The sequence below is a fragment of the Macrobrachium nipponense genome, chromosome 8, assembly GCF_015104395.2.
Source record: "Macrobrachium nipponense isolate FS-2020 chromosome 8, ASM1510439v2, whole genome shotgun sequence".
In the NCBI taxonomy this organism is placed as follows: Eukaryota; Metazoa; Arthropoda; class Malacostraca; order Decapoda; family Palaemonidae; genus Macrobrachium; species Macrobrachium nipponense.
Genome location: NC_087203.1, coordinates 63,443,234 through 63,457,734, shown reverse-complemented (window position 1 = coordinate 63,457,734; position 14,501 = coordinate 63,443,234). Strand labels below are relative to the sequence as shown.

The following is a 14,501-nucleotide window of genomic DNA, read 5'->3' as shown; positions in this document are numbered from 1 at the left end:
AAGATGTCATCATTTGACCTATATGACAAGGATGTACATTCGTTTGTCCAATACTATTTCCTTCCTGTGAACAAACATTATGAACTTTGTATCACTTTCTCTTTGACTGTCTCTCCGTAACTCAAGCCTCTTCACACATCTCCTATCTCAAGATATACTTCAACTTGTAAATATTTAAGAGGAATATATTACGTTTTATAAATCCAAGTGTTTCCAGCTCATCCTTCATCATGACTGATGTGAGAACTGAGAAATCTATTTAAGTCCATGCCAGCTCTCTCTCTCTCTCTCTCATTCTTGTTAAAATAGTTGCTTCAGTTACATTGCCCAGCATTTTTGACATTTTACATTTCATCACTTCTCGGACCCCAATTCTATTGCGATTGAACTTGGACTTGAAGGGCATCGGGAGTGTCTGTATTCATCCCAGCGACCTTGAAAACTATGGATTAGACTGTACTATCTGTGGTTTTCAGTTATTTTTAAATGTCACCACCTTCCCACCCCTTCTCACTCCCTACTTTCTATCAGGGTTGAACTTGGATTTGAAGAGCATTAAGACTGTTACTATACATCTAACTGACCTCAAAAACCATGGGTTAGATGCTGTTATCTGTATTTTTTATTATTATTTTTGCATTCCTATTGGGGCTGAAAACGGACTTGAAGGACTTCGGTAGTGGCACTATTCATCTCAGCAACCTGGAAAACTATGGATTAGACACTAATATCTGTTGTTTTCGGTTATTTTTGCATGTCACCCCCTTCCCACCCCTTTCTTTCGGTCCGATTTTAATTCTGTTTACGCAATGGCCATTCCCGGTTTGATATTGACATATCTAACATCTAATCGAAATCAGTCAAGAAATGTGGATTTGTATAGCGTTCATACAAAGAAATACACAAACAAACAGACATGTTCTCATTTGCATATATAAATGTACGGTATATAATTATGATTTTTCATTTAGATGTGTTTTGCAGCCTCTTATTTCTGCCCCTATTACAGTCAGTTACGGTGATTTATAATTCATATGAAGGTATTTCGAAATCAATGTTGGTCACTGTCACTAAACGTGGTACTGATATTACCAAAGAAAGAGAGAAAAGTATTTAGTTTTATTTTCAAATTCTAACCTTCTATATTAGTGTCTGGGAGTGTGAATATCTAGATAAGAGGAAAATTTAAAGATTTAACCAAGATCATTGCTTGTGTTGTGAGAATATGAGTTCTGTATTTTTTCAATAACAAAGTAAAAACATTAATGAATTATTTAAAAAGAAAAAAAAAACTGAGTGTGAATGCACGTAAACTTAAACATTTTGTTATATTGAATGCAAGCTTTAACGTTTGACCACCTCGTGGAGATGCCTGTTAGACTCAATGATTTACACACTTCCTCCAATAATGCAAACAAATATTTCATTAGATTATTTCAGTTGGATTTAAAATATAATTCTTATTGCAGAAATATTAGAGTCTAGAGAATCATGAAGTTACTTCGAAAGCGTTTTATCTAATGTCTGTGAATATGTAATCAGATTGTTTACCATTCTAAAGCAATTTCCAAGGCGTAGGAAAGATTTTCGAAATTGAGCAACTCTAAAACTGTTTGGAAACTCTCCTTGTTTGAAATCGAGAGAAGGAAAAGAAGATTGCTTAAGTGAATTGGGTGATCTCGCCAATACGCAAGCTCCTTCAGAAACACTCCAAGATGTTCTGTTTAAAGTCCTTCTTCCCACGGGTGATTTTTCAGGAGTTTAAAGTCTCTCGGTCTCCTACTTCAATTGCTGGGTCCGGAAACCAAATCGAATGCTCCTTTACGGTCTTTTTCTTCCTCACAGTGATGTTTCTTTGTCCGATACGAAATGCATTACTATCTGCTTATGACATGTACATTTCGTTTTCAATAATATTCCATATTCCGTCAAGTTGAATACATGTTAGCATATTTGCTCAGCACAGATTGAACATTTCGAACGGTATTTCTGGGTTGAATAATGATTTTGTCAAATTAGGGGATGGGGTACGATGAAACCATATTATAAATCATCTTGGGGTCCCCACTATAACCCTGCCAAGTTTTATGCCCATCGGACCAGCCGACGGACAGACATAACGCCCATTATAGTAAGATTGTATTAAGGCATTTTTATTTCGTAGGACATCTTCGACAGTGGTATACCATGTAGCTGTATAACGTCCTTTAATACATACGAATGAGATTACTTGAGTTTTGTCCACGCTAGTAAAGCCTGATAATCTTGAAAGAGTTGGAAATCCGCTAGAAACCAAAACTTTCAGATTACAACGTTTCTTGGCCGCAGTCGATTTAAACTTCCATAATGCAGCATTTTTGTCAACTTCAGTTTCTCATCTTTCTCTCTCTGCTGTTTTTTTGTAAGCTACCGAAAGGATTGGAGGAGTGGGGAGTCGTTGAATATTCTATTAAGTCTTAAAAACAATGCTTTTACAAATCTTGCGTTCATGTAAGCAAATTCCAGTAGTATATTATTCTCGAACTAACACTTATCTTTAATCTCCTCGATGATGATATCAGCACTATGGCCCTGCGGTAGGGGTGTAAGAATACTACCACCGTAGGTCCTGCGTGTCGTAAAAGGCGACTAAAACGACAGTTGCTTCATTGCAATTTTGATTTTTAGTAAATTGCTAGTCCCACCGCCAGTAACTGTGGAAACTACTGCTTTGTAGTCTTAATTTTTAGTAAAAGGCTAGGCCCATCGCCAATAACTGTGGAAACTACTGCTTTGTAGTCTTACTTCTTAGTAAAAGGCTAGGCCCACCGCCAATAACTGTGGAAACTGCTGCCTTGCAGGTGGACTTTTTAGTCAAAGACGAGGCCCACCGCCATTAATTGCGGTTGATAACAGCAAGGGCATGCGGTTGTAAAAACCCCTTTGCCAAAATAATAAACCATGCCTGATGTTGTAAGAAAGGAGTGGAGAACGCTCATCGGGCAACCGACCCCTTAATGTAGGGATAAAGGTGGGAAAGAAGAAGATGATGATAGCAGCACTAAGATATACAAAGCATTTGAATATCGTTATTATTTAAGTTTATTTTATAAATCTCATGTTCGATGAAAAGTGACTTGAATTAGTTTCCATTCACTTTCATTGGTTTAAATTAATTCCCGGCGAATAACTATATGTTAAACTTAATATATGCATATCTGAACTCCCGATTAAATTTTTTTGAAAATTCTTGCTACCGGACTGACTTCTTATTACGGAGACTCTGTACTTCAAATGTTCAGTTTTGAATCAGTGCACGCAGACAGAGACAATGACCGTCACGGAGAGAAAGATGGACTTTTCATCACTATTATTGTTGTATTTGTTAATCTTAATATTGCATCCGTGACTAATCTTGAACAACTTCAATTTGATTTTGCGCAGTATTTTTAAATCTTAATGTTGTGTCTGTGACTGACCTTGAGAAACTTGAACTTGCTTTTGCGCAGTATTTTTTAATCTTAATGTTGTATCTGTGATTCATCTTGAGCAACTTTAATTTGGTTTTGCGCAGGACAGCGTGAGACCAGTCAAAGAGTCTTGACAGGGACCTAGATTAGAAGAGATAAAATACGGAATAGAATAAAAATGAATAAAACTAGGGAATGATCCCTAGACAACCTTATACTACATGTACAGACAAAAAAAGGGGAGATTATCCATGATAAGCTTTAATTTTTTTTCCAAGAATGTTCTGTGCAACGATAAAATTTAGCTTTATTAATAATGCGAGTTTATACTCGTTGCTGATTATTGAGCATGATTACCATACGATGATAACATTTTTCGGACACCTGGTTTTTTATTAAGGCATAAAGCTTTTCTTTCTTATTTGAACCAATATTTTCTGATTTGTCGCTTTAATTAACCAAACATTTGTTCAGTGAAAAACTGAATATATTAGTTATATTTTTCGAAGCTCTGGCCTTAAAGTCATCCCTAATGCTCGAAAAAGATATTTGTTCATTCTTGAACAATTACCCTCTATCCAGTTACTATTTGTAATTTTTTTTTATCTATATCATTTATCAGTCTTATTTCTTGGCAATATTTGGTGTCACAGCAGAAACAGATTTATGGAGTAAAAATTATGGCGAGTTTCTTATGATTTTGATGCGATGGTTGATTTCTTTTATTGTGAGCGCTGTGGTCTTACATACGGTTTTGGTGGTGACTTATGGTTTTGTGGCTTTATAAGATTACATCTCGCAGGTGTGGTTTTGGTGTTCTTTTCTTTGGAGGTGTTATAGTCGTTTTAGTGAATTCGGTCTTTTTGGCAGGGGTTTTTGTTTGGTGGTTATATAATATGTTTGGTTTTTCTTTTAGTAATGGTGATTGTTGGTGTTAACGGCATTAGTTGGACAGGTTTCTGTCGGTGGTTATTGGATTTGGAGACCGTTGTTTGTTAGGCTGTGACGATATTATGGGGTGACCAAGACGTGACTCTCGTTCTTATCACGGTACAAAGTACCCTTGATAATATATTGAGAAAGTAACCAAGTGTTTATTAGAGGGGATTAGAAATCAGGTTCAAGCGGTAATAGCAGCCTCACATTGGCGTATTTCTTGGGATGTGTTGCCTTTGGGTGTTTTAGAAGCTACTCTGAAGAACGAAGCGCATGAATGGGGTTCAAACATATCTAGTTGGGATCAGTTGTATAGGTATTATGGTGTTCTGAAGGTGTATTTGTCTGATAGAGGGTTAAATGTTTAAGTGCCTGTTAGCGATAAGAGGCCTTTTGGTAGCTATATCATTAGGCTTTTGCCTAGTACCTTTAAGGGTTCAGTGGCTACGCGGAATGGGATATATATATATATTCAAGTAATCAAGTCCACAATTATGTAAAATGTGTATTAAAAATACACAATTTACATAATTGTGGACTTTGATTACTTGAAGATTTTCCAGTCACGTTATGGTGATTTTTTTAGAGATATATATATATATATATATATATATATATATATATATATATATATATATATATATATAATATATATATATAATGATATATATGTATATATATATATATATATATATATATATATATATATAATATATATATATATATATATATATTATATATATATATATATATATATATATATATATATATATTCTGGACAGGAGTTTCAATGCTCGGAGAAAGACTTTGAGGCAAGGTGTGTATTAACTGATGACAGATACGTGTGAGATAATATGGATTTTTATTCTAAGGAACGTGGACATATCGGGGTGCGAATTAGAACTTGCTCATGACGAGACTCCTTTACATTGCGACTTTACCGAGTTCCCTCATGAATATCATGTGATCGCAACAAAAACGGTTACGGCAATCTCCTGCGCCAGATGCTGTTTTATGGCTCATGCAGAGTTGCCTCAGAATGGTTCCTGGTGTTATGCAGACAAGTCTGCAATTCAATGACAAAGTAATTTATGAAGCACTTACTCAGAAATCACGGTGTAATCAAAGTCCTAGAAATACGGGCGGTGATGACGATTCCTGCACTCGCAGAGGATGGGGAGGAGGAGGTTTTCTTCCCCGAACGCCACACTCTTCTCACGATTATGATATTGCTGGCCATAACAATTGTCACGATGTGTGTGTGGATATGTGCATTAAACATGGATGCAAGAGTTGCGTGAAACTGAAGCCTGTACCAGAGATTTAATTGGCAGTGACACGTGGTTTGGCTGAATTAATTCATGCGGAATTCTCTTGATCTGCCCAGACTCTGGTCTGGCCAAGAGGACGACGAGTGGTGGCCGAGCTTTGTTGACAGCTCCTATAGAACAATTGATAGATAATATATGGGGCATTGCAGTGTATGTCATATGATACCTGATAGAATGTCCGACAGTGTTGGTGTGTTTAAGAAAACTCGGGGAGAGATGAACACTTGTCGGCGCATACCGGTTGTTTTGCGAACGGTAGCTCTCCTTGTTATGTGAACGGTAGCTTTCATCAAGAACAAAGAGGCATTTGGATCATTGAAATCTGGGTAGCTCACTAGCCGCGAGTGTTAGCCATGTTGACCTGGATCATGTCATAGGACTTCTACGTCAAGGGGAGTGAGAAACAATTTTCTAGAACAATGAGTATATTCATGAGTGTGCCTCTAAAGAGGTTCATTAGGGAGTCGTATAATGGAATCCCTAGTAAAGATGGATTAATCTGGCAGTAACTTGAATTGGTGAAGCATTCTGCCTGGGGAAGGCGCTAGCCTTTGTCAGTAAAGGTGAGCAAGTGATTTTTTTCATTTTTAAGTGCCATATTAGACACCGAGGGAATTGTATACTCTGTTGGTTTTATTTGACATTTTATTATTGAATATTTTTCCTTTTGAACTATCTGTGTTTGGGATGTGTTGGGTGACGAGTTCTCCCATTTATGTATTTATGTCTTTATGTGTTAATTCTATATTTTTTCTAAAAAGTGACCTTTTTTCCTCAGGTGGAATTGTTTTAGGTCATATGATAAGGGGATTTTTTGACGTGTATCTATGACTTCGGTCATGACAGACTTTGACATTATTTTTTGGGAGTACTTTAAATAATTAGTGTCAGAATGTATTTGCTAGTCAGAGAGATTGATTTTTCGTTTACCTATTTGTTAGAAGTTAAGGACAGTCTTAGCCCTTCTCTTGATTTTTTCCCCTTTTGTCATGTTAAGTTTTGGTAGAACATAAGTTTCGTCAAGCCTTATTTTAATTCAAGATATGACATGAGAATAGGAGAATAAGAGCAACTATTTACGTGAAGACTTCGATGAACAGGGATGACGATGGTGATTTTAAAGATGGGTTGTTTCGTCAACAGGGTAATACATGGTCTTTAAATAACAATGTGCTACATTAATGAAATCATTATCACTGCATTGTTCACATTCTAAACACCGAAGGTGTACTTATGTTGGGTGACAATATTATGGTCGATGTAGAGGAATTATTATACTCTCACCTTTGTATGTTTTAGTTATCTCTCAAAATAAAGGGGAAACAGAACTCAAGTAGAAATATTCAAAGTAAATGCTAAATTCTAGTACTCCTGAAATCCACTGCTCGCTATTGTTCCAGTAGGAACTGTGCCATCTGGTCATTAAAGTTGGTACCATATTGGAATAATTATCTAGCATAAATCACTTGTGAATGTAGGGGAGGTACAGCATAGAGAAAGACCTATTGAAATAAAATATCTTTGATTAATAGTGCTTATCAAAGTGTGATAGAATAAGAGTGATATTAGCTTGGAATGTAGAACAAGGAAGAAAAATACTCTATTATTTGCCATGAGAAGCAAATGTAGAGTAGAAATCTCTCTTGGAAGTATTGCGAAAAGAACTACTAATTTCCAATTTGCTGTTAGTGATGACGCGAAATATGGCTGCTCCCTAATGTGTCGTTTCATCTTGCTCATCTTATCAATGGCTTCTCAATTTCCTGTGATTGTTTCCTGTCCCCTATTATTGTTCCTCGATTCCTCTTCCTCAGCCAATTCGGAATTCAAAGTAGATGGAAGGTCAGGTACTTCCAAAACTTCAAGGAGAATGGGGACTCTTTGATCATAATGCTCAGCCCGAGATGTCGTAATTGAAAGTTTAAGATGAAAAACAATGATTTTTTTTGGTGATAGTATTCAGTCGCCTAAAACTATCATTTGTTGCTAAAGTCAGTGATACAAAAGGGATAGTATGGAAGAATGAAAATGATAAACTTTAGGAAAACTATGATAGGCAAAATAAGAAATTGCTGTCACAGAATTGTTTGCAAATGAAGAGGAAGACGGAAGAGAAGAGAGGGGGAAAGATCTGAAAAAAGTTATTAGGAACCATGAAAATTCGAAACAGTCTCGAAAGGCTTCTAATCCTGAAACTTTTAGCTTAATGAAAAATTATTCAGTATTCGTTTTTCATATATTTTTTTTATTCTAGACGTTTCAAGTTCAGAAAAAAGTGAAGTAAGAAAAACAAGAAGTTCATTTGTCATTGTTGCATATATTTTTTTAAAGTTTCAGTAGGTCAGGATTTCCTTGTTTCCTAAATTATGTTGTTCAGAGCTCCATGACATCTTTAGATATAAATCTGATAAAAGTCAGTGGCTTACCAGGTCCAGCATAGGCAAACTGTTGACGGGAGTGTCTCTGTTCATCCAAGCAAACTATGGATTAGACATGAATATACATCATTTTAGGCATTTTATTTTTTAGCCCATTCTCACTCCCATCCTCCTTCCTATCGGGACTTCATTGGCCTTGAGAATGTCACTTTTCATCTCAGCGACCTTGAAAACTATAAATTAGACACTAGCATTTGTCGTTTATAGCTATTTTTACATGTCATCCCCTTCCACCCCCTTTTCCTAAAGGGTCCTGAACTTGGGTTTGAATTCAGGCCATCGAGAGTGTCATTATTTATCTCAGCAACGTCAAAAACTATGGATTAGAATCTAATAGCTGTCTTTTTTTTTTCACTCCCTACACACCCCTTCTCACTCGACACCCCTTTTCACTCCACCCCCATTCCTATCAGGGCTGAACAAGGAATTAAAAGGCATCTGAAGCATCATTGGTCATCTCAATGGCCTCGTCCTGTTGGGGCAGAACTTGGACTTCAAGGGCATCATGAATGTCGCTATTCATCTCAGCGACCTCAAATACTGCGGGTTTGACACTAGTATCTGTTGTTTTTTTGTTATTTTTACATCATCCCTTCCCAAAACCCTTTCACACCCCCCCCCCCCCCAAACACCATTGGGGCAGAACTTAGACTTGAAGAGCAACCTCAAAAACTATGGATTAAACACTAATATCTGTCGTTTTCAGTTATTTTTATTTTCATCCCTTTCCAACCCCTTTCCCCAAACCCCTCCCCTCCCCTTTGATGCCAGTAATGTCTTACCTTTATAGTATTCTTTCCCCGATGCTAAGTTATATGTGTACCAAGTTTGGTTGAAATTGCTCAATGCATGTAAAAGTGTATTTGACACACAGACACACAACACTTCCATTTTTATTTGTTATATATAGTATAATACAGTGCAATATATTCCCTGTAATTGAGCCAAGCTATATAAATATGCATGTACATATGCAAACTCTTTCGCCACCGAACCTGTACTGTACACTTGAATGTACGTATATATCAGTAGGCGTCCTTTCCGAAGAAATTTAAAATCCACCACTGTTTGTGCGAAATGAAATGATCTGGAAAAAGCGAACTGCATCTCTCCCTTTGACACAGACAGGAGAGTATCGCCTTCATGAGATCCGAGCACCGATTTACTTGATTGGGGAGGTCGTAAATTCCAGTTAACAATTCCAACTGCGTCACGGAAGTGCCTGCGTAGAAGCATAAATTGCGCGAGAGTAGAATGAGGTTAACCATTGCTGTTATCAAGGGGCTGACTTTTTTGAAAGCGAACTATGTAATATGTTTCTCTTCGAGTTAGAATAGCATGGCATTCATGCTGCTGTGTTGAAAGTGTTCTGAACAATTTCGTCGACCGAGTATAAAGGTATTTGTCAATGTAATATGTAATTTATTCTCTATTTTTCGATTCATTTTTGGGTTTTTTAACATTTCTTTCTTAAATTTGGATTTAAAGTTGCAGTGGAACGTTTGTAAATATATTGGGGAAATGAAAAGCTGAAAGGTCTTTGCATATTGGCAGTTGTATGTTCATAGGTAGTTTGTATGAGGCCTGTCTGTTTATCTAATAATCCTGTACTTGACGAAAATATTCATGTCTTCTGTCGTAGATATGTTCGTTATAAACCAACTCGCTTCATCGGATTTCATGCTCAGTGTTCTTTAAGATGAAATCTCTTCAATACTTTTTGTTGAAGTTCACTATCCTAATCTCCTTTCGTATCAGGCCTTATTTTACGACACTCCTCCGTGGTTGCATTTTGCAAATGTAGTTTGATGAGACGGGAACGAAGTGCCTTTACAAGGCTCACTTCCGCTGATCGACCATCACCTAAAAGATTGAAGATTTTAGAGCGAAAAAAAAAACAGATTATGGAGAGATTCTGACGGTTAATATCAGGTATAATGTTAAAAAAATTAGTTTCATTTAAGTAACAGTTGTTACATTTTCGAAAGTAACAGCTTAATACAGTTCTTTTTATTTCTGGTGTAGTTATATAAGAATAGTCTTCAGATCAATGTAGATACCTCTGTTTAGTTCTCTTAATTAAAAGAAGAAAATACCTCTGTTGTTCTTCAGATATATTATCGCAGAACCCTCTTACTTCAAGTAAATTCAGTTGTCTATCCTTTGAGTAGATCTAGGACTATGTTTGCTTTATATGTCATTGTCACATTTCCCATTAAAAGTGAATCTCAAGTAAATTCATGTTTCAGTTTTATCAACTTCATTTTGCTCGCGTGGAAATATTTTTTTTATTAAGTAAACTGGGCAAAGTAAGATTCCCGAACTCCATTGCCCTGTATCCTCTTCCATCAGTGAGCTAGTTTAGAGGCCCTTGTACACACGACTTGGAATAACCTCATAACTTTCTATACAAATAAACTTGTGCACTAATACATATGCTGATCATCTAATTATTAATCGATAACTATCTGATTCTCTTTCAGTAAGAGAATGGACGGTACAATGATATGAAAAGTAAACATTTCGCCTTTTATCGGTTTTGTTTAGGGTCAAGAAATGAAATTCTGGTGAAGTTCATAAGTAAGCTGTTATTTGAGCTCGTTTTCGCAGCTTTCTTTTCTGTAACATTTTGACTTAGCAATGAAATGTGTAGTATAAATTTTTTATACTCCTGTTCACAAGCTGTCTTCTGTGAGTGCATATCCCGACCCCTTTTTGGGTAAGTGCTTGGAATATTCACAGGGACAAAAGCTTAAGAAACGATTCAGAATAATATTACTTCATAAAAAATATTGCTTATATATAATACGGGAACAGCAAGAGGTGCATGAAATTTTAGTACAACTGTTTTTCATCTTTCAGCTCGAATGAGTTATAAATTTTTCTTTTCACGGATCATTATCACGAATATAGTAACATGTGGAAATGTATTTCATAGCATTTTATTTCCAAATATTCGCTCCACTGTGTATAAGGCCGAACGCATCTTCGATAGGAGTGAATTCATGAAAGTCGCTCATATTTGTAATGAAGTGGAAGAGAAACATTTTTTTTATTATGGTGGTTGCGACATTCTATGCTACGATATAGAAAAGTGCTTACGTGTTTGCCTTTTTGCTTTTGCAGCTATTGCTCGAAGTGAATAATAAAGAAAATAAGGTGGAAACAAACTAACATAACGAATTGACTCGATGATAAATTTATTTTGTTCATGCCAACTTAAAATTTCATGAATGACTTTAATTACAGACAATAGTTTAATATAAAAGGATATAAAGTACGTGTTGATTAGGCAATCGACTTCTACCATGATGTGCAGCGAAACTGATCTGGGGACGTTATAGTTGTCTCCTGAAATTTTATGAAAATATGACCGATTACCTCACCAGTTGGTAACAATTGAGATAAGCCTCCAACAGGGAAATAAAAAAGTCGCCTCTCTCCCCACAAAGCTTGCGATAGATTTACAGAACAAAACCAAACACAATTTGCAATCATTTACTTGAAGACACAGAGTATTTCTTATCCATTTCATGTTAACGTTCATATTTTTAAACTCGCATTGGCCGTGTCACTGCATAAAGCTCCTGCAGATCATGGTTGTTCCTGTTTGTTTTTGAGCCTAAATGAGAAATCATCTGTATAAGAAAACGTACTGCAGATGATATTTACGCTAATAGTGAGGAGTTTTATAGGAAAGTATCGACGCTAAATAAAAGACTTTTCATGATCATTATTAGAAAGATGTGATAATTTAATTCTGTCGATGGCATCTACTTATACTTTTTCCTAGGATAAAACTTGCAATTGGAACAAATATGGAAGTTTATGTGTATATAGTATATATATATAGTATAATATAGTCTTATATATATCATAATCTATATATATATGTATATATATATATGTGTATATATATATGTATCTATATATATATATATATATATATATATATATATCATATCATATATATATATATATATATCATATTTATATATATATATATATATATATATCATATATATATATATATATCTATTATATATAGGTATATTATATATATATATATATATATATATATATATATATATCTATATATATATATATATATATTGTATATCTATATATATATATATATATATATATATATATATATATATATATTATATATATACATATATATATATATATATATATATATATATATATATCTATATATTATATATATGTCTATATATATATATATATATATATATATATATATATATATATATACATATATATATATGTATCATATCGACTATATGATATATATATATATATATATATATATATATATATATCATATATATATATATCATATGTATATATATATATATATATTATATATATATATATATATATATACATATCATATATATATATATATATATATCTATATCGTATATATATATATATATATCTATCATATATATATATATATATCTATATATATATCTATATATATATATAATGTATATATATATATATAATATATTTGGGCATTGTCGTGAGAATCACAGAATTTGGTGACGTATTGTCGGAAGCTGGCAATGTCCTGTCACTTGCAGCATAAGAAATACATGCCTTTAGAGTGCGTCCCATTCTTGAAAACTGGAGTGGAGGAGTAATGTGGTTGGACAAATATGTTGGTTGCATGCAGTCGATTGCAACCCAATCTATCGTTCCGCGGATGTTGATGAGGAGGGCTTTCTGCTTGTGATTGATGACCTGGTAGAGGCCCATGTAAGGCTGGGTTAAAGGCGGACGAACAGCATCGTTTCTGATGAATATTTGTGCTGCCTTGTGTAGGTCCTTTGGGATTAAGGCTTTCTCGTTTGGCTTGTAGGATGGGCAACAAGGGGTGAATTTTCTGACAATGGTCCAGCGTCTGATGATATCAGGTGAGGTTTTATTATCGGGGAAGAATTCACCAGTCATCACGAGCAGATTGCCATACACCATCTCAGTTGCTGACAGGTTGAGGCCCTCTTTAGGCGTAGTCCAAAGGCTGTGGAGGACCCATGAATGCTGCAAGTACCAGGTTGAGGAGCTGTAGCGAGACAAGGTGCAATTGAACCTCTCGATCATGTCATTGGATTCAGGATGATAGGCAGTTGTGTGATGCAACTGGGTGATGAGGAGATGGTTGAAGGACTTCCAGAGCTGCAGTGTGAAAGTAGTTTTTGTGGCAGAGGTGGTGTCATTGGGTATGCCAAATCTGGAAACCCATGATGAGAGGAAAGCACTGGCAAATGCTGCTGCTGATGCATCCGTCATAGGGACAGCTTCGGACCATCAAGTCGAACGGTCGACCATTGTGAGTAGGTAATGATGCTCTTTGGAGTGTGGGAAGGGTCCTACAATGTTGATATGGGCACGGGTGAAAAGGCCCACGCCTTTGCGTCTTTTGATATGCCATGCCAGATGAAGTGCTTCTTAAGGAGGGTAGCTATAGATCGCCCTAAAGGGTGTGCCAGATCTTGGCTGATGTCAAAGAAATGAAGTCTAAGTGATTATGGGATCCATGGGCGTGTGCGGCTGGTGCTATTGTTGTTGAGGGGGACATCATGCCTTTGCAGAGACGTTAAAGAGGTCTTGGGTTCCTGCTGTTGTTTGTCCACCAGCTCCTTGTAATCGAGGCTGAGGTGTATTGCATCAATGGAGATTCTGGAAAGGGCATCAGTGACGGGGTTGTGTTTCCCAGGGATGTAGCAAAGAGTGCAGTTGATTTCAGCAATGGCTGGCAAGTGGCAGCACTGACGGGGTGACCAGGCATCGGACTAGCAGTTTATTGAATGCATTAGTGGCAGGTGGTCAGTTTGAAGGGTGAATAGCGTGGACTCCAAAAACTGTTGGAAGTGTTTGATGGCGAAGTATGCTGCCAGGAGCTTACGGCCAAATGTGGAGTAGCTTGCCTCTGTCATGCTGAGTTTCCCGCTAAAAAGAGCTAGGGGTTAAGGATGACCATGGATGATCTTCTCCAAGACAGCTCCTATGGCTATGTCGCTGGTGTCCATGGAAAGCAGTAGAGAATGACATGGTGCAGGGAACAAGAGGGTGGTGGCCTTGGCAATGGCATTTTTGCAGGAGGTGAAGGCAGCTTCATGTGAGGCCCTTGGGTTTGCCCTTGAGGTTTTCTTAGAGTAGGCCCAAGGTCGAGGCGATGCTGGGCAAAAAGCAAAGATAATAATTAACTATTCCAAGAAATTCTTGTAGACCCTTGATGGTGGTAGGGGTGGGGAACTTCCTGATGGTGGCAACTTTTCTGGGCAAGGGGTGGATGCCTTCAAGTGTTATGAGGTGTC

At 36.2% G+C, this 14,501-nt stretch overlaps 1 protein-coding gene across 1 annotated transcript in view; it reads right to left on the bottom strand.

Moving 5' to 3' along the window:
• LOC135223113 (uncharacterized) overlaps window positions 1–13,473 on the bottom strand; it is a 28,536-nt gene extending 15,063 nt beyond the window's left edge. The window contains exon 1 of the mRNA XM_064261617.1: window positions 12,777–13,473. Within this exon, the coding sequence (XP_064117687.1) occupies window positions 12,777–13,473 (697 nt within the window). The remainder of the gene's footprint in view (window positions 1–12,776) is intronic.
• Window positions 13,474–14,501: the final 1,028 nt, after the last annotated feature.